The sequence below is a fragment of the Cyanistes caeruleus genome, chromosome 30 (genome assembly GCF_971803275.1).
Source record: "Cyanistes caeruleus chromosome 30, bCyaCae1.hap1.1, whole genome shotgun sequence".
Lineage (NCBI taxonomy): Eukaryota > Metazoa > Chordata > Aves > Passeriformes > Paridae > Cyanistes > Cyanistes caeruleus.
The window spans coordinates 3,130,032-3,147,739 of NC_141730.1; the positions used below are offsets into that span (position 1 = coordinate 3,130,032).

Below are 17,708 nucleotides of genomic sequence, written 5' to 3' on the forward strand. Positions count from 1 at the left end.
AGCCCAAAACTCCTCCCTGGGAATGAAATCCGGCGCTTCCGACCCCGCGAGGGCGGAGGTGGAAACTGGAAGGATAAAAATAAAAAAAGAAACGGGAAAATAAAAATTCCGAATCCGTTCGTGAGGTATTTGTGACCTTATCAAAATTTAAAAAAAAATCCCAAAAAAAAATGGTGGGAAAGACAAAAAAAAAGGCGTTTTTTGCATCCCGCTGGGAATTCTGTGGGATTTCCTCGTTGGTGAGCGTTGAGCTCTGCCAGGAGCTCCTCGGGGTTACGGATCCGTGATTGCTCCGACGGCACTTGGAAGTCCCTGCTGGAATTTGGGATGAGGATCCCCTCAGGAGCAGCAAAATCCACCCCAAAAATACCCCAAAAGCTCTGAAAAACCCAAATTTCCGCTCATTTTTCCCTCAAAAAACCCAAAACCGGGAGCGAGGAGGAAGCTCCCAAAACCTGGGATAAACCACGGGAACTTTTCCATAGCAGCCACGGATCCTGAAGGCGATTTCAAATCCTTCCAAAATCCACCCCAAAAAAAACCCCAAAAGCTCTGAAAAAACCCAAATTCCCGCTCATTTTTCCCTAAAAAAACCCAAAACCGGGAGCGAGGAGGAAGCTCCCAAAACCTGGGATAAACCACGGGAACTTTTCCATAGCAGCCACGGATCCTGGAGGTGATCCCAAATCCTTCCAAAATCCACCCCAAAAAAAACCCCAAAAGTTCTGAAAAACCCAAATTTCTGCTCATTTTTCCCTAAAAAAACCCAAAACCGGGAGCGAGGAGGAAGCTCCCAAAACCTGGGATAAACCACGGGAACTTTTCCATAGCAGCCACGGATCCTGGAGGTGATCCCAAATCCTTCCAAAATCCACCCCAAAAAAAACCCCAAAAGCTCTGAAAAAACCAAATTTCCTCTCATTTTTCCCTAAAAAAACCCAAAACCGGGAGCGAGGAGGAAGCTCCCAAAACCTGGGATAAACCACGGGAACTTTTCCATAGCAGCCACGGATCCTGGAGGTGATCCCAAATCCTTCCAAAATCCACCCCAAAAAAAACCCCAAAAGCTCTGAAAAACCCAAATTTCCGCTCATTTTTCCCTAAAAAAACCCAAAACCGGGAGCGAGGAGGAAGCTCCCAAAACCTGGGATAAACCACGGGAACTTTTCCATAGCAGCCACGGATCCCAAATCCTTCCCCCACGGCCCAAAAAATTCCCTTAATTTGGGGAATTTGGGGAATTTGGGGATCCCAAAGCCAGCCCCGGGGGCCGGGTTTGGGTTTAAGGCCAGAGCCAGGACAGTTGTCCAGGAGAAGAGGAGCAGAAGGTCGGCAGGACCCGGAGCTGCTCCCAAACGCTGGTGAAGAAGGAAATCGGGAATTCTTGGAATTAGCCCTTGAGTTACGGCTCCAAAGGATCCGGATTCCGGGAATGAGGAGGAGGAGGAAGAGGAGGAAGAAAAGGGGCTCAGCCACCTCAAAAAAAAACCCCACAAGTGGTCACGATCCCAGGAAAGCGCCGGAGCTGGCAGCGTTTTTCCCGTTTTTCCCCTTTTCCGAGCCAAATTCGGAGATTCGGAGCCGGAAGAATTTTTTTTTGGGAGGGATGAAAAAAAAACAACAACAACAACAACAAAAAAAAATAAATCCCGGCCGATCACACCGAGGTCTCCGACTGCAGCCTCATGATGAACTTGTGCGACTTGGGGTCCACGAATTCCTCGGAGAGCTTGAAGAACGGGATCTTCTTGGTGGACACCACCAGGCTGAAGTCCTGGCGCTTCAGGACGAAGACCACGCCGTCCTTGAGGCCGTTGGTCACCGGCTCCTCGCTGACCAGCGTCCACTGCTTGGCCAGCCAGCGTTCCTTGTGGTACTGGATGGTGGGACCGGCCGTCAGGTAGCGCTCCAGGAAAGCCTTGGGAATGGGGAATAGCGGGAATGTCACCTCCGGATGTTTTTGGGGGTTTTTTTGGGGGGATTTTTGGGGTTGTTGGCGGTTGGGGAAGAGCTCTGAGGTCATCTGGGTGATCCCCAGAATTCCAGGAATTCCTTGGGGGTGGCCACTCCAAAGCTCCAGCCCCTTCCAAGGAATTTTCCCCGTTTTCCAGGAGGGGTTTTCCCGAATTTCCCACCCTGAGCCTCCCCTGGCACAGCTCGAGGCCGTTCCCTCTTGCCCTGTCCCTGTTCCCTGGGCTCAGATCCCAAATCCCCCCTGGAAAATCCCAAATCCCCCCTGAAAAACCCCAAAACTCCCCCTGGATCCCCCTTTTCTCCAAGCTGAGCCCCCCCATCTCCCTCAGGATTTCCCATTCCCTTCTCCATCCCCATCCCAAGAGAAAAAACCCCAACCCCACCCAGCTCCAACCCCTAATTTTCCCGATCCCAACGATCCCGAACGGATAAAAAGAAACCCCTTTTCGGGACATCTCCTCCACCTTGGGGGTCATGTCGTGGGTGATGCAGAACTCCAGGTGCTGCAGGATGCTCTCCATGGTGTGGTAGGGCTGCTGCTTGGTGGTCCTCAGGTACTTCTGCATGGCCCGGGCCATGGAGGCGAAGATGGCCTGGGCGGCCTCGCGGGGGTCCATGATCTCCCGGGGGTTCTTCTGCTCCTCCTCCTGCAGCCGCTTGATGTGGGTGAAGGCTTCTTCCACCGCCACCACCAGCCTGAGGGGACAGGCGGGAAACCACGCGGGTTTGGGGTGGGAAACGCCGCGGGTTTGGGGTGGGAAACCCTCTGGATTTGGGGTGGAAAATGCCATGGATTTGGGGTGGAAAATGCCATGGATTTGGGGCGGGAAACATTCTCAATTTGGGGTTGAAAACCCTCGGGATTTGGGGTGGAAAATGCCATGGATTTGGGGCGGGAAACATTCTCAATTTGGGGTTGAAAACCCTCTGGATTTGGGGTTGAAAACCCTCGGGATCTGGGGTGGGAAACGCCGCGGGTTTGGGGCGGGAAATGCCGCGGGTTTGGGGCGGGAAATGCCATGGGTTTGGGGCGGGAAACGCCGTGGATTTGGGGTGGGAAACGCCGTGGATTTGGGGTGGAAAATGCCATGGATTTGGGGCGGGAAACACTCTCAATTTGGGGTTGAAAACCCTCTGGATTTGGGGTTGAAAACCCTCGGGATTTGGGGTGGGAAACCCTCGGGATTTGGGGTGGGAAACGCCGCGGGTTTGGGGTGGGAAACGCCACGGGTTTGGGGTGGGAAACCCTCTGGATTTGGGGTGCGTAACGCCATGGGTTTGGGGTGGGAAACCCTCTGGATTTGGGGTGGAAAATGCCATGGATTTGGGGCAGGAAGCACTCTCAATTTGGGGTGGAAAACCCTCGGGATTTGGGGTGGAAAACCCTCGAGATTTGGAGTTGAAAACCCTCTGGATTTGGGGTTGAAAACCCTCTGGATTTGGGATGAGAAACTCTGGATTTGGGGTGGAAAACGCCGTGGATTTGAGGTGAGAAACCCCACGGATTTGGGGTGGGAAACTCATTGGTTTTGGAGTAGGAAACAACATGGATTTGGGGGTGGAAAACCCTCGGGATTTGGGGTTGAAAACCCTCGGGATTTGGGGTGGAAAACCCTCGGGATTTGGGGTCGAAAACCCTCTGGATTTGGGTTAATAAACCCCACAGATTTGGGATGGAAAACCCCTCGGACGCGGTGAAATCTCCAACGTACGAAGGAACCCAAATTCCCCCAACTCCACCAAAGACCCCTCCAACCACCCCACCCCGGAACGAGCCGGAATCTCCCCCCGATCCACAAAAAAAACCCCGAAACAACCCCAAAATCCACGGATTTGCTTCCCTCCCCTCTCTCCCCGGGTACCTGGCGCGGCGTTTCCGCACCCGGCGCTCGTGCTCGGCCTCCTCGTAGTAGAACTCGTTGTGGCTGTTGTCGCGCCGCCGCGCCGCCGCCGCGATCACCGCCCGCGACTGCCCCGTGGAATTGTTGGTGGAATTCTCTGCGGAGGAGACGGCGAGCTCGGGAAAACAACCCGGAGCTCCCCGATCTCCTCCACCCCTTCCTCGAAAAGAATTCCCGCTGAGGAATCTTTGGGATGGGAAAAGGGGAGGAAAAGAGGGAATCTCACCCTCGCCGAGGGAATAGACCTTAAAGCCGGACATTTTCTTGGAGAGGACGGATTTTGGGAGGTTGAGGAGGGCGGGGTTGTAGACGGGGAAGTCGTGGTAGTAATTCTCCAGGATCCACACGGCCGCTCGCTGGATGCTGCCGGGGGGGGAAAAAGCGGGAATGTGGGGCACGGGGAGAGTCGGGAATGTGAGAGGGGGACACGCGGGGAAGGGATGGAGGGGAATTCCCAGGAAAAATGTGGCTGCCCCATCCTTGGAAGCGGCCAAGGGTGGGTTGGTGGGGGGTGTTCCCGCCCGTGGAGCTTCCAACCCGAATAATTCCATGATTCCATCAATTCCCAGGATCATCCCGGCGGGAAAAGAGCTCCGGGATCACCGAGTCCGAGCTGTGTCCGGTCCCCTCTTTGTCATCCGGAGGAATTCCCAGGACACCTCCAGGGATGGCCGCTCCCAACCTCCCCTTCCACGGCATTTTTCCCTTTCCCAGGAGGAATCTCCCCAAATTTCCCACCCTGGCACAACTCCAGGCCGTTCCCTCTTCTCCCGAGATCAAAACCCAAACCCTTCCACCCTCATCCCCTCCAGCTCCCTCACAACATCCCCAAACCTCCCCTCTCCGCTTTTTCCACCAAAAAAAAAACCAAAAAACCCCCCCAACCCCGATTCCCAGCGGGAATTCCGCCCCGTCCCACCTGAGGTGGCCGACGTTGTAGAAGCGGCTGGCGCCGTCGGCCGAGCGCACGGCCTTGAGCGTGAACTGGGGCTGGAGCTGCCGCAGCTCCAGCAGCACCACGGCCAAGTAGTGGACGAAGAGCAGCGCGTCCACCAAGGAGACGGCGAACTGCACCACGCCCCGGTAGTTGCGGTCCCGGGAATCCAAGATGCGCACCCCGTAGAAAAGCCAGTAGGAGACGACCAGCAGGAAGACCAGCACCATCAGCAGGGCGCGGAAGACGAAGACGCGCGGGAAGAAGGCTTTGGGCCGGCGGAAGAACAAGGCCCAGCTGCCCAGCAGGAGGATGAGGAGTTTGAAGGCCACCGAGATGAAGAGCCCCTCGCAGGGCGTCCCGCAGGGCTCCAGCTCCTCCCGCCACAGCAGCTGCGGGAGGAGGAGGAAGGCCAAGGGCGTGAGGAAGGCCAGGAGCGCCAGGGCCACGCCCAGGGCCACGCCCAGGTGGCGGGAGCAGTCCAGGTGGGCGCTGTCCTCCATGTCCTTGGTGATGCGCGTGAGGTCATCGTGGGAGATGCTGTGCTCCGACGTCCCCGTCACCACCGTGGTGGTCTCGCCCCAGTTGTCGTCCTGGGGACAGGGGACATTCCAAAGGGTGGCTCCGTGTCCCAGGTGCGGTCACCTGAGCTCCAGGAGCTCCCACCCACCACAGACCCAAACCAGGAATTGTCACCTGGACAGGGACAGGGGACATTGTCCCACCTGACCCCCAGGAGCTCCTGGGGACATTCCAAAGGTGGCTCTGTGTCCCACCCGACCCCCAGGAGCTCCTGGGGACATTCCAAAGGTGGCTCCGTGTCCCACCTGACCTCCAGGACCTCCCACCCAGCACCCAGGTGTCATCCTGAGGGGTGGCTCCGTGTCCCACCTGGCCCAGGTGGCCACCTGAGCTCCAGGAGCTCCCACCCACCACAGATCCAAACCAGGAATTGTCACCTGGACAGGGACAGGGGACATTCCAAAGGGTGGCTCTGTGTCCCACCTGGCCCAGGTGACCACCTGACCTCCAGGAGCTCCCAGGGACATTCCAAAGGTGGCCCCGTGTCCCACCTGGCCCAGGTGGCCACCCGACCCCCAGGAGCTCCCACCCACCACAGATCCAAACCAGGAATTGTCACCTGGACAGGGACAGGGGACATTCCAAAGGTGGCTCCATGTCCCACCTGACCTCCAGGAGCTCCCACCCACCACCAAACCAGGAACTGTCACCTGGACAGGGACAGGGAGACATTCCCAGGGCTCCTTCCCGAATTCCTCCAATCCCAGAGCTGCATTCCCATCTCCAAACCCCCATCCCACCTCCAAGCCGGGAGCGCTCCCCGGAGCCATCGCCCTCCCGGGGAGTGGCAGAACCTCAGCCCGGAACCGATTCCGATTCCGATTGGAATTTTTTTCCCTCTGGGAAAGCTCCGGCAGCGTTGGGATCGGGAAGCTCCCAGACTTCCCAGCAAACCCCCCCCCGGGGCTGGCGGGGCCAGACGGAACACGCCCGGCACGCCCCCGCACCGGGAATTGTCGGGAATCGCTCCGGACGGGCCCTTCCCTGCTCCAGAACCCCCCTCTCTCCCATTCCAAAAATCCCGGATTCCTTCCCAGCTGGATTCCTTCCCCTGTCCGTGGGTCTTTCCCTCATCCCGCGTTTTGGGCGCTCGGGACATTTCCTGGAATTTTTTTCCGCCTGGGAATTCTCCCCGACAAATTCCCGCGGGAAAAGCGGGAAGTTCTTCCCTGTGCGGGCGCGGGTTTTTCCACGGATTCCCCATCCCTGGAAGTGCCCAGTTCCAGCCCTGGGACAGCGGGAGGTGGGGGCCCTGCCCATGGGACCATCCTTGAGGTCCTTTCCACAGCAATCCATGGATTTCATTCCCAACCGGAGCCCGGGGCTTTCCAGGGCGGCTTTGGGAGCGCCATTCCCAGGAAAAGCCGCCGGAGCCGCCGGCGTGGGCGGATTGGGAGAGGATGAAAGGCCGGGATGGGGCTTGGAGGAATTCCAGGATTCGGGAATCAGGGGCACCAGGGATGGCTGGGGCTGGGCAGCCTCTGCTTCCATCCAGCCGGGAATTTGGGGCAAATCCCGGAGGTTTGGATCCGTCGGGGGTCGGATCCCAGGGGGGGCGTTTTCCACCCCCGGCTCTTCCCGAGGCGCCAGCGGAGCCGCCTCTCCTTTCATTTTCTCCTTTTCCAGGGACCGGCTGGACCGGCTGGACCGCTCCGCCGGGAAATTCCGCCGGGAAGCTGCCGGGATCCCTCCCCTCGGGATTCCAAACCTTTCCCCGCTCACCCTCTCGTCCCCCCGCGTGGATTCGTTGTCCAGCAAAGGCTCTCCCGGCGCTTGGATGGTCACGGATTTGTCCCCGCGCGTCCCATCCCGGCTCTTGGAGCGGTGCCGCTCCCGCCGATCCCTGGGGGGAAAAAGCGGGGAAAGAAGTGGGAAAAGAAGTGGGAAAAGAAGTGGGAAAAGCGGGAAAAGAAATGGGAAAAGCGGGAAAAGAAGTGGGAAAAAAAGTGGGAAAAGAAGTGGGAAAAGCGGTAAAAGCAGCGGGAAAAGAAGTGGGGAAAGAAGTGGGGAAAGGGGGAAAAGAAGTGGGAAAAGCAGCGGGAAAAGCAGGAAAAGAAGCGGGAAAAGAAGTGGGAAAAGTGAGAAAAGAAGTGGGAAAAGCGGGAAAAGCAGCGGGAAAAGAAGCAGGAAAAGAAGCAGGAAAAGCAGCGGGAAAAGAAGCGGGAAAAGAAGCAGGAAAAGAAGTGGGAAAAGAAGTGGGAAAAGAAATGGGGAAAGTGGGAAAAGAAGCAGGAAAAGAAGTGGGAAAATAAGTGGGAAAAGAAGTGGGAAAAGAAATGGGGAAAGTGGGAAAATAAGCAGGAAAAGAAGTGGGAAAAGAAATGGGGAAAGTGGGAAAAGAAGCAGGAAAAGAAGTGGGAAAATAAGTGGGAAAAGCAGCGGGAAAAGCGGGAAAAGAAGTGGGTAAAAAAGTGGGAAAAGAAGTGGGAAAAGAAGTGGGAAAAGTGGGAAAAGAAGCGGGAAAAGAAGCGGGAAAAGAAGTGGGAAAAGAAGTGGGAAAAGAAGTGGGAAAAGCGGGAAAAGAAGCGGGAAAAGCAGCGGGAAAAGCGGGAAAAGAAGTGGGTAAAAAAGTGGGAAAAGAAGTGGGAAAAGAAGTGGGAAAAGTGGGAAAAGAAGCGGGAAAAGAAGCGGGAAAGGAAGTGGGAAAAGAAGTGGGAAAAGAAGTGGGAAAAGCGGGAAAAGAAGCGGGAAAAGCAGCGGGAAAAGCAGGAAAAGAAGTGGGAAAAGAAGTGGGAAAAGAAGTGGGAAAAGTGAGAAAAGAAGTGGGAAAAGCAGGAAAAGTGGGAAAAGCAGGAAAAGAAGTGGGGAAAGCAGGAAAAGTGGGCAAAGCGGGACGAGGACACGCATCATGGGACGGGGGACACCCCCCAGGGAATCCCGGGATCTCTCACCTGTGCTTGCGGGAGCTGCGGGAATGGCCGGATTTGTAGGAGTAGCCGGAATACTGCGACTCGTTATCCATGGCGTCGGAGCGCCGGGATTTGTGGCGCTCCAGGATTTGGGATTTGGGTTTTCCCGGGAGAGCGGCCAGGGCCTCCTTCAGGGGGGGTTTCTTCAGGCCCAGGGGCACCTTCAGGAGATCGACCGTCACCTTGAGGGGCTCAATTTTGTCACCTTGGGGTGGCCCTGGCTCAGGAGAAAAGGACGCGCCCACCTGGCCCAGGGGACACGCCGGAGCGTCACCGGGGCTGGCCCAGGATGGCCCAGTATGGCCTAGAACAGCCCAGAATGGCCCAGAATGGCCCAGTTTGGCCCAGTATGGCCTAGAACAGCCCAGGATGGCCCAGTTTGGCCCAGTATGGCCTAGAACAGCCCAGGATGGCCCAGTATGGCCTAGAACAGCCCAGGATGGCCCAGTGTGGCCTAGAACAGCCCAGAATGGCCCAGGATGGCCCAGTATAGCCCGGTTTGGCCCAGTATGGCCCAGAATGGCTTAGAACAGCCCAGAATGTCCCAGTTTGGCCCAGGATGGCCTAGAACAGCCCAGGATGGCCCAGTGTGGCCTAGAACAGCCCAGAATGCCCCAGTTTGGCCCAGTATGGCCCAGTATGGCCTGGAACAGCCCAGGATGGCCCAGTATGGATGATCCTGCCAAATCCCAAATCCCTTTTCCCAAGGTTTTGGGGGAACCCGGACCCCCCAATCCGGGGAGGCCCCGGCTGCCTCTGGGAGCCTTCCCAGGTTTCCATGGAAATCCCATTCCCACCGAATCTCCCCCCAAAAAAATTCCTTCGGCCTGGGGAAAGCGGGAGAAGGGGTCAAGGAGGAAAAGGGGGAAGGGAAGGGGGGCGGGAATTCCTTTGTCCGGAATTCCGGATGATCCCGCACGGATCTCCATGGAAACCGAGGCCTTTCCCCGCTGCCGGCGTTGGCCGGGAGATGGGAATGGGGCCGGGACGCTCTGGGGGTCCCAGTAAGGGCTGGATCCTGTCCCAGTGCTCCCAGTAAGGGCTGGATCCCATCCCAGTGTATCCCAGTAAGGGCTGGATCCTGTCCCAGTGCTCCCAGTAAGGGCTGGATCCCATCCCAGTGTATCCCAGTAAGGGCTGGATCCCATCCCAGTATATCCCAGTAAGGGCTGGATCCCATCCCAGTATATCCCAGTAAGGGCTGGATCCCATCCCAGTATATCCCAGTAAGGGCTGGATCCCATCCCAGTATATCCCAGTAAGGGCTGGATCCCATCCCAGTATATCCCAGTAAGGGCTGGATCCTGTCCCAGTGTATCCCAGTAAGGGCTGGATCCTGTCCCAGTATATCCCAGTAAGGGCTGGATCCCGTCCCAGTGTATCCCAGTAAGGGCTGGATCCCGTCCCAGTATATCCCAGTAAGGGCTGGATCCTGTCCCAGTGTATCCCAGTAAGGGCTGGATCCCGTCCCAGTGCTCCCAGTAAGGGCTGGATCCTGTCCCAGTATATCCCAGTAAGGGCTGGATCCCATCCCAGTATATCCCAGTAAGGGCTGGATCCCATCCCAGTAGATCCCAGTAAGGGCTGGATCCCGTCCCAGTGCTCCCAGTAAGGGCTGGATCCCATCCCAGTAGATCTCAGTAGATCCCAGTTCCCCCAGTAAGGGCTGGATCCCATCCCAGTGCTCCCAGTAATGGCTGGATCCCGTCCCAGCAGATCCCAGTATATCTCAGTAGATCCCAGTAGATCCCAGTAAGGGCTGGATCCCATCCCAGTGTATCCCAGTAAGGGCTGGATCCCATCCCAGTGCTCCCAGTAAGGGCTGGATCCCGTCCCAGTGCTCCCAGTAAGGGCTGGATCCTGTCCCAGTATATCCCAGTAAGGGCTGGATCCCATCCCAGTATATCCCAGTAAGGGCTGGATCCCATCCCAGTGCTCCCAGTAGCGGCTGGATCCCGTCCCAGTAGATCCCAGTAGATCCCAGTTTCCCCAGTGAGGGCTGGATCCCATCCCAGTTTCCCCAGCAAGGGATGGATCCCGTCCCAGTAGATCCCAGTAAGGGCTGGATCCCGTCCCAGTAGATCCCAGTAAGGGCTGGATGCTGTCCCAGTAGATCCCAGTAGATCCCAGTTCCCCCAGTAAGGGCTGGATCCCGTCCCAGTAGATCCCAGTAAGGGCTGGATGCTGTCCCAGTAGATCCCAGTAGATCCCAGTTTCCCCAGTGAGGGCTGGATCCTGTCCCAGTGCTCCCAGTAAGGGCTGGATCCCATCCCAGTAGATCCCAGTAGATACCAGTTCCCCCAGTAATGGATGGATCCCGTCCCAGTAGATCCCAGTAGATCCCAGTAGATCCCAGTAGATCCCAGTTTCCCCAGTAAGGGCTGGATCCCATCCCAGTAGATCCCAGTAGATCCCAGTTTCCCCAGCAAGGGATGGATCCCGTCCCAGTTTCCCCAGTAAGGGCTGGATCCCATCCCAGCAGATCCCAGTAGATCCCAGTAGATCCCAGCGCACCCCAGTTTCCCCAGTAGGAGCCGGCCTCACCGGGCGGCTCCGGCTCTGGCGGCTCCGTCCCGGCGCTCAGCGAAGCCTCTGGAGCCTCCGGAGCCTCCGGAGGGGCCGGCATCGGCCACGGGCCGGGCATGGGGGGGTCACGGCACGGGGGGGCCGCCCTGGAGCTGGGGGGACAAAACCGGGAATGGGGGAGCTGATCCCAAATTCCCCACAATTCCCAAATTCCCGAGAATTCCCAAATTCCCGGATCTCCGTCAAAAACCGGGAATGGGGGAGCTGATCCCGAATCCCAGAGAATTCCCGGATTCCCCACAATTCCCAAATTCCCGGATCTCCGTCAAAAACCGGGAATGGGGGAGCTGATCCCGAATCCCAGAAAATTCCCAAATTTCCAGATCTCCGTCAAAAACTGGGAATGGGGGAGCTGATCCCGAATCCCAGAGAATTCCCAAATTCCCGAGAATTCCTGAATTCCAGACAATTCCCAAATTCCCGGATCTCCGTCAAAAACCGGGAATGGGGGAGCTGATCCCGAATCCCAGAGAATTCCCAAATTCCCAGGAATTCCCAGATCTCCATCAAAAACCGAGAATGGGGGAGCTGCTCCCAAATTCCAGAGAATTCCCAGATCTCCATCAAAAAACTGGGAATGGGGGAGCTGCTCCCGGATTCCCCACAATTCCCAAATTCCCGAGAATTCCCAAATTCCAGACAATTCCCAAATTCCCGGATCTCCGTCAAAAACCGGGAATGGGGGAGCTGCTCCCGAATCCCAGAGAATTCCCAAATTCCCGAGAATTCCTAGATCTCCATCAAAAACCGGGAATGGGGGAGCTGCTCCCGGATTCCCCACAATTCCCAAATTCCCGAGAATTCCCGGATCTCCGTCAAAAACCGGGAATGGGGGAGCTGCTCCCGGATTCCCCACAATTCCCAAATTCCCGAGAATTCCCGGATCTCAGTGAAAACCCAGGAATTTCGGGAGCTTTTCACAAATTCCCGCCAGTCCCCGAATCCCAGCAATTCCAGGATCCCGCCAATTCCCAGATGCCGGCCAAAAAAAACAGGAATTCAGGAGCTTTTCCCAGATTTCTGCCAATCCCCGAATCCTGGGAATTCCCAAATCCCGGGAATTCCGGCAGGAATCCGGGAGCTCCTCATCCTCTCTCCTTCCAGCAGGGGGGGAGGAAAAAACCGGGATTTTTCTTGGAATCTTTCCCAGCAGAGCCGGTTCCGCCGCCCTGGAAAAGTCGGGAATGGATTCCCGGACTCCGGGAGACGCCGGGAGCCAGAGCCGGATGCAAAAGAGGAGGAGGAAAATTCCCATTTTTTTTTAATCCCGGGATGATCAAAGCTCCCAAAAAATCCCCCCAGGGCCGGGGAGGCTTCGCCATTCCCAACGTCTTCAAGTCCAGGCTGGAATTTTTCCTGGGATGGGGCTGGGGATCCGAGCCCCGAACCCCAAATCCAACGTTTGGGATTCAAATATTCCCGGAAAAATTAAAAAAACAAAAAAAAAAGGGGGGAATGGTTAAAAATAAGGAATAAATCCCAGCGTTTCCGGGTGGGAAAGGTTCTTCCCAACGGCTCCGGAGAATTCCAAGAGGAAATTCCACTCAGGCGGATCCGGGAAAGCCGGGAATGAGTTTTCCCGGGGAAAAAAAAAATCCCACTGGGAGAGGGAGAATCCGACGGATGAAGGATCCGGGATTCCCATCCTGGAGGAACTGGGAATGAGGTGGGAGAATCCCAAGGCTCCTTTTCCAGGAGAATCCAACCCCGGGATCCAGCCGGGAATCCGGGATGAGCTTCCAAACCCAGGATCCCGGGATTGTCCGAGGTCACCGAGGCCAAGCCGGGATGGATCGACTTCCAGAATTCCAGGAATTCCTGGGACGCCTCCAGGGATGGGGATCCAACCTTCCCCGAGCCTCTTCCCACGCTTCCCAACATTTTTTTCCATGGGGAAAATCATCCCAAATATCCAATCCCGGCAGAGCTGGAGGATCCTGGAATCCTGAATTCCCGGCAAAAATTCCAGGATTCGGGAATTCCCACTAGATCCCTAAATCCGCCCCCATCCCAAATTCCCGAGGAATTGCTCGGGATTCCCTGGAGAAATCCCAAATCCCTTCACCCCGTCCCTTCCCTGGATTCCCTCATCCCAAATTCCCGAGGAATTGCTCGGGATTCCCGGGAGAAATCCCAAATTCCCGGGGAATTGCTCGGGATTCCCGGGAGAAATCCCAAATTCCCGAGGAATTGCTCGGGATTCCCGGGAGAAATCCCAAATTCCCGGGGAATTGCTCGGGATTCCCAGGATAAATCCCAAATTCCCGATGAATTACTCGGGATTCCCAGGATAAATCCCAAATTCCTGAGGAATTGCTCAGGATTCCCGGGAGAAATCCCAAATTCCCGGGGAATTGCTCGGGATTCCCGGGAGAAATCCCAAATTCCCGAGGAATTACTCAGGATTCACAGGATAAATCCCAAATTCCCGAGGAATTGCTCGGGATTCCCAGGAGAAATCCCAAATTCCCGAGGAATTGCTCGAGATTCCCGGGAGAAATCCCAAATTCCCGGGGAATTGCTCGGGATTCACAGGATAAATCCCAAATTCCCGAGGAATTGCTCGGGATTCCCAGGAGAAATCCCAAATTCCCGTTGAATTACTCAGGATTCCCGGGAGAAATCCCAAATTCCCGAGGAATTGCTCGGGATTCCCGGGATAAATCCCAAATTCCCGTTGAATTACTCAGGATTCCCAGGATAAATCCCAAATTCCCGAGGAATTGCTCGGGATTCCCAGGAGAAATCCCAAATTCCCGATGAATTGCTCGGGATTCCCGGGAGAAATCCCAAATTCCCGAGGAATTGCTCGGGATTCCCAGGATAAATCCCAAATTCCCGGGGAATTGCTCGGGATTCCCAGGATAAATCCCAAATTCCCGATGAATTACTCGAGATTCCCGGGAGAAATCCCAAATTCCCGGGGAATTGCTCGGGATTCCCGGGAGAAATCCCAAATTCCCGGGGAATTGCTCGAGATTCCCAGGAGAAATCCCAAATTCCCGAGGAATTGCTCGGGATTCCCAGGATAAATCCCAAATCCCATCTCCCCGTCCCTTCCAACCACCCCAGAGCCGCTTCCAGGCGTCTCGGTGGGATTTGGGAAGGACGATCCCGGAAATCCCCGCTGGGAATTCCCACGTTTTCTCCGGGAGAAAGCCCCAAATCCCAATTCCTGCCCCGAAAGGACTCCGGGATCAGCCGGGATCAGGGTTTGGATCCATGAAAACTCCTCTCCATCAGCTCCCGATCCTTTGGGATCTCCTCCATCCATCATTCCCGGATCCCGGGAACGCCGGGATATTTCCGTCCACATCCAGGGAATTCCTCGCATTCGGGGGGGAGCGGCGCTGACCGGAATTCCCAAGCCGGGAATTCCCAAATCCCTTCCCCAGCATCGCAGCCGGACAATAAATCCATAAAAACCCTCCGGAAAACTCATCCCAAATCCCAAATTAATCCGGATCCGCCACCTCCAGGCTGCTCCCTCCGGCCCCATTGTCCGCCAGGATCCGGGGAAAAACAAGGAATCATCCCACGGGATCATTCCAAAGGTTGGGATCCTCTGGAATACGCGGCGGGGACGGATTTGGGGTCACCGGGTCCCCCCCTCCCCTTCCCCGTCCCCGTCCGGCCGCCGCCTGATAATTGTTAATTGTTCATTAATTAAATCATCCCGGCTCCACAAAGCCCCTGGAAAATCCTGGGGATCCCATCTGACTCCATGGAATCCCGAGGATTTCTGGGATGGAGGCCGGGACGGGATTTGGACGATCCCGAAATCGCCGTTTTTGAGGTGGTTTTTGTTGTTGTTGTTGTTGTTTTTTTTTGTTTGTTTTTTTGTTGTTTTCGCCTCCGCCCGCGGGGCGGGAACGGCTCCCAAAGGGAAAAATCCATCCCAGCCGGAGCGCCGGGAGAAACCGGCTCGGGATCCGGCTGGGGCTGTCCCGGGGACACCGGGGGGGACGGCGGGGAGACACCGGGGGGGACCGGGGGACACCGGGGACACCGGGGGGGACAGCGGGGGGACAGCGGGGAGACACCGGGGGGGACCGGGGGACACCGGGGGGGACAGCGGGGACAGCGGAGAGAGCGGGGGGACACCGGGGGACACCGGGGGGGACAGCGGAGAGAGCGGGGGGACACCGGGGGGGACAGCGGGGGGACAGCGGGGGACACCGGGGGACACCGGGGACACCGGGGGGGACAGCGGGGACAGCGGGGAGAGAGGGGGGGACACCGGGGACACCGGGGGGGACAGCGGGGGACAGCGGGGGGGACCGGGGGACACCGGGGACACCGGGGGGGACAGCGGGGAGACACCGGGGACACCGGGAGGGACAGCGGGGACACGGGGGGGAGCGGGGGGACACCGGGGGACACCGGGAGGGACAGCGGGGAGAGAGGGGGGACACCGGGGGGGACAGCGGGGGGACAGCGGAGAGAGAGGGGGGACACCGGGGGGGACAGCGGGGACAGCGGGGAGAGCGGGGGACACCGGGGGGGACAGCGGAGACACGGGGGGGACACCGGGGACACCCCGGAGGTGATGGGGGACACCGGGAGGGACAGCGGAGAGAGAGGGGGGACACCGGGAGGGACAGCGGGGACAGCGGGGAGAGCGGGGGACACCGGGGGACACCGGGGACACCCCGGAGGTGATGGGGGACACCGGGAGGGACACCGGAGAGAGAGGGGGGACACCGGGAGGGACAGCGGGGGGACAGTGGAGAGAGAGGGGGGGACACCGGGGGGGACAGCGGGGACACGGGGGGGAGCGGGGACACCGGGAGGGACACCGGAGAGAGAGGGGGGGACAGCGGAGAGAGCGGGGGGACACCGGGGGACACGGGGAGGGACAGCAGGGAGAGCGGGGGGACACCGGGGACACCCCGGAGGTGATGGGGGACACCGGGAGGGACAGCGGGGGGACAGTGGAGAGAGAGGGCGGACACCAGAGAGAGCGGGGGGACACCGGGGGACACCGGGAGGGACACCGGGAACACGGGAGGGACACCGGAGAGAGCGGGGACAGCGGGAGGGACACCGGGGACACTCCGGAGGGACACCGGAGAGAGCGGGGGGACACCGGGGACACCCCGGAGGTGATGGAGGACACCGGGGGACACCGGGAGGGACAGCGGGGACACGGGGGGGACACCGGAGAGAGCGGGGGGACACGGGGGGAGAGCGAGGAGAGCGAGGGGACACCCGCGGGGACAGCGGGGACACCCCGGAGGACACGGGGGGGACACCGGGGACACCCCGCAGGTGGCGGGGGAGACACGGGGGACACCGGGGACACATCGGGGGACACCAAGGACACCCCGCAGGTGGCGGGGGACACCGGGGACACCCCGGGGGACACTGGGGACCCCCCGTAGCTGACGGGGACACCCCGGAGGTGATGGGGGGACACAAGAGGGACAGCCCGGGGGACACCGGGGACACCCCGCAGGTGCCGGGGGACACACGGGGGACACCGGGGACAGCCCGGGGGACACCGGCGACCCCCGCAGCTGCCCCGGCGAGGGGCACAAAGCGCTCCGAAGCCTCCGTGCCCGGGGGGCGATTCCGGGGCTCCCGGGGGTCGCATCGCGCCCCGAGGAGGCTCCGACGGAGCCCCGCAGCCCCGGGGGGATCCCGGGGAGGGTCCCGGGGTGGTTCCATCGCCCCCTCCCCACCCCGGGACCCCCCGGCTGCCGCGCCGGGCTCGGGGCGCTCGGAGCCGCCGCCAGCCCAGGCAAAGCCGCGGTGCCGGGGCCCTTCCCGGGAGGGAAACGCGCCCGGCCCCGGCCCCGGCCCGGCCCGATCCCCGCTCTCCCGGCTCCGGGGACGGTTCCGCATCCCGGGATTTTCCCTGCCCGCCCCGGGATCACCCCCAAAGGCGGCCCCGCCCGGGGTCCCCCCGCACTCACCATCGCCGCCGCACCTTTGTGCGCGTCCCCCCCGCACCGAAACCCCGGCGGCGGCGGCGGAGCAGCAGCGGGAGGAGGAGGAGGAGGAGGAGGAGGAGGAAGAGGAGGAGGAGGCGGAGGAAGCCCCGGTTCCCAGCCGAGCCCCCCCGCCCCCGCTGGCGGCCGCTCCCGCCCATTGTCTGCGCTCCGCGCTCCCGGCGCCGCTGCGGGGCCATTGTGAGGGGCGGGGGGACCCCCGGGGGCAGCCGGGGACCCCCCCGAACACCCAGGGACCCCCACGGGCAGTCGGGACCCCCCCCCCCGAACACCCAGGGACCCCCCCCGAACACCCCAGGGACCCCCCCGAACACCCAAAGACCCCCACGGGCAGTCGGGACCCCCCCCCCGAACACCCAGGGACCCCCACGGGCAGTCGGGACCCCCCCCCGAACACCCAGGGACCCCCCCCGAACACCCCGGGACCCCCCCCCCCCGAACACCCAAAGACCCCCATGGGCAGTCGGGACCCCCCCCCGAACACCCAGGGACCCCCCCCGAACACCCAGGGACCCCCACGGGCATGCGGGGACCCCCCGATCTTCGGGACCCCCCCCAAAACACTCAGGGACCCCCGACCCCGATACCCAAAGACCCCTCCGGAACACCCCGGGACCTCCACAAACACCCCGGGACCCACCCCAAACATTCAGGGACCCCCCCCCCGAGCACTTAAGGACCCCCCCGATACTCACGGACCCCCCCCCCAACAACCAGGGACCCCCCAAAAAATCGGGGACCCCCCCAGACACACAAGGACCCCCCCGGCCAGGAGGGATTTGGGGTGAGGATGCGCTTGGGAGGGTTTTTTTGGGGGAGGGGGCGTTTATTGAGGAGGGGTCCCCGTTTTTGGAGAGGGGGAAGGTGT

At 59.5% G+C, this 17,708-nt stretch overlaps 1 protein-coding gene across 6 annotated transcripts; it reads right to left on the minus strand.

Moving 5' to 3' along the window:
* Positions 1–1,574: 1,574 nt before the first annotated feature.
* VANGL2 (VANGL planar cell polarity protein 2) lies at positions 1,575–16,887 on the minus strand. 6 transcript variants are annotated; one of them, XM_086866078.1, is made up of 9 exons: positions 16,805–16,887; positions 10,845–10,978; positions 8,283–8,461; positions 7,114–7,234; positions 4,795–5,402; positions 4,102–4,238; positions 3,837–3,972; positions 2,439–2,670; positions 1,575–1,918 (listed from the first exon to the last, which is right to left on the minus strand). In XM_086866078.1, exons 3-9 carry the CDS (start codon positions 8,351–8,353, stop codon positions 1,658–1,660), a joined length of 1,566 nt encoding a protein of 521 aa, XP_086722204.1. In that variant the 5' UTR covers positions 8,354–8,461; positions 10,845–10,978; positions 16,805–16,887; the 3' UTR covers positions 1,575–1,657. The 6 variants fall into 6 exon arrangements, with proteins under 6 accessions (XP_086722204.1, XP_086722202.1, XP_086722206.1 ...); XM_086866076.1 differs by having other exon boundaries at positions 8,283–8,545; positions 16,805–16,884; XM_086866080.1 differs by having other exon boundaries at positions 16,819–16,873.
* Between the last annotated feature and the right edge of the window lie 821 nt (positions 16,888–17,708).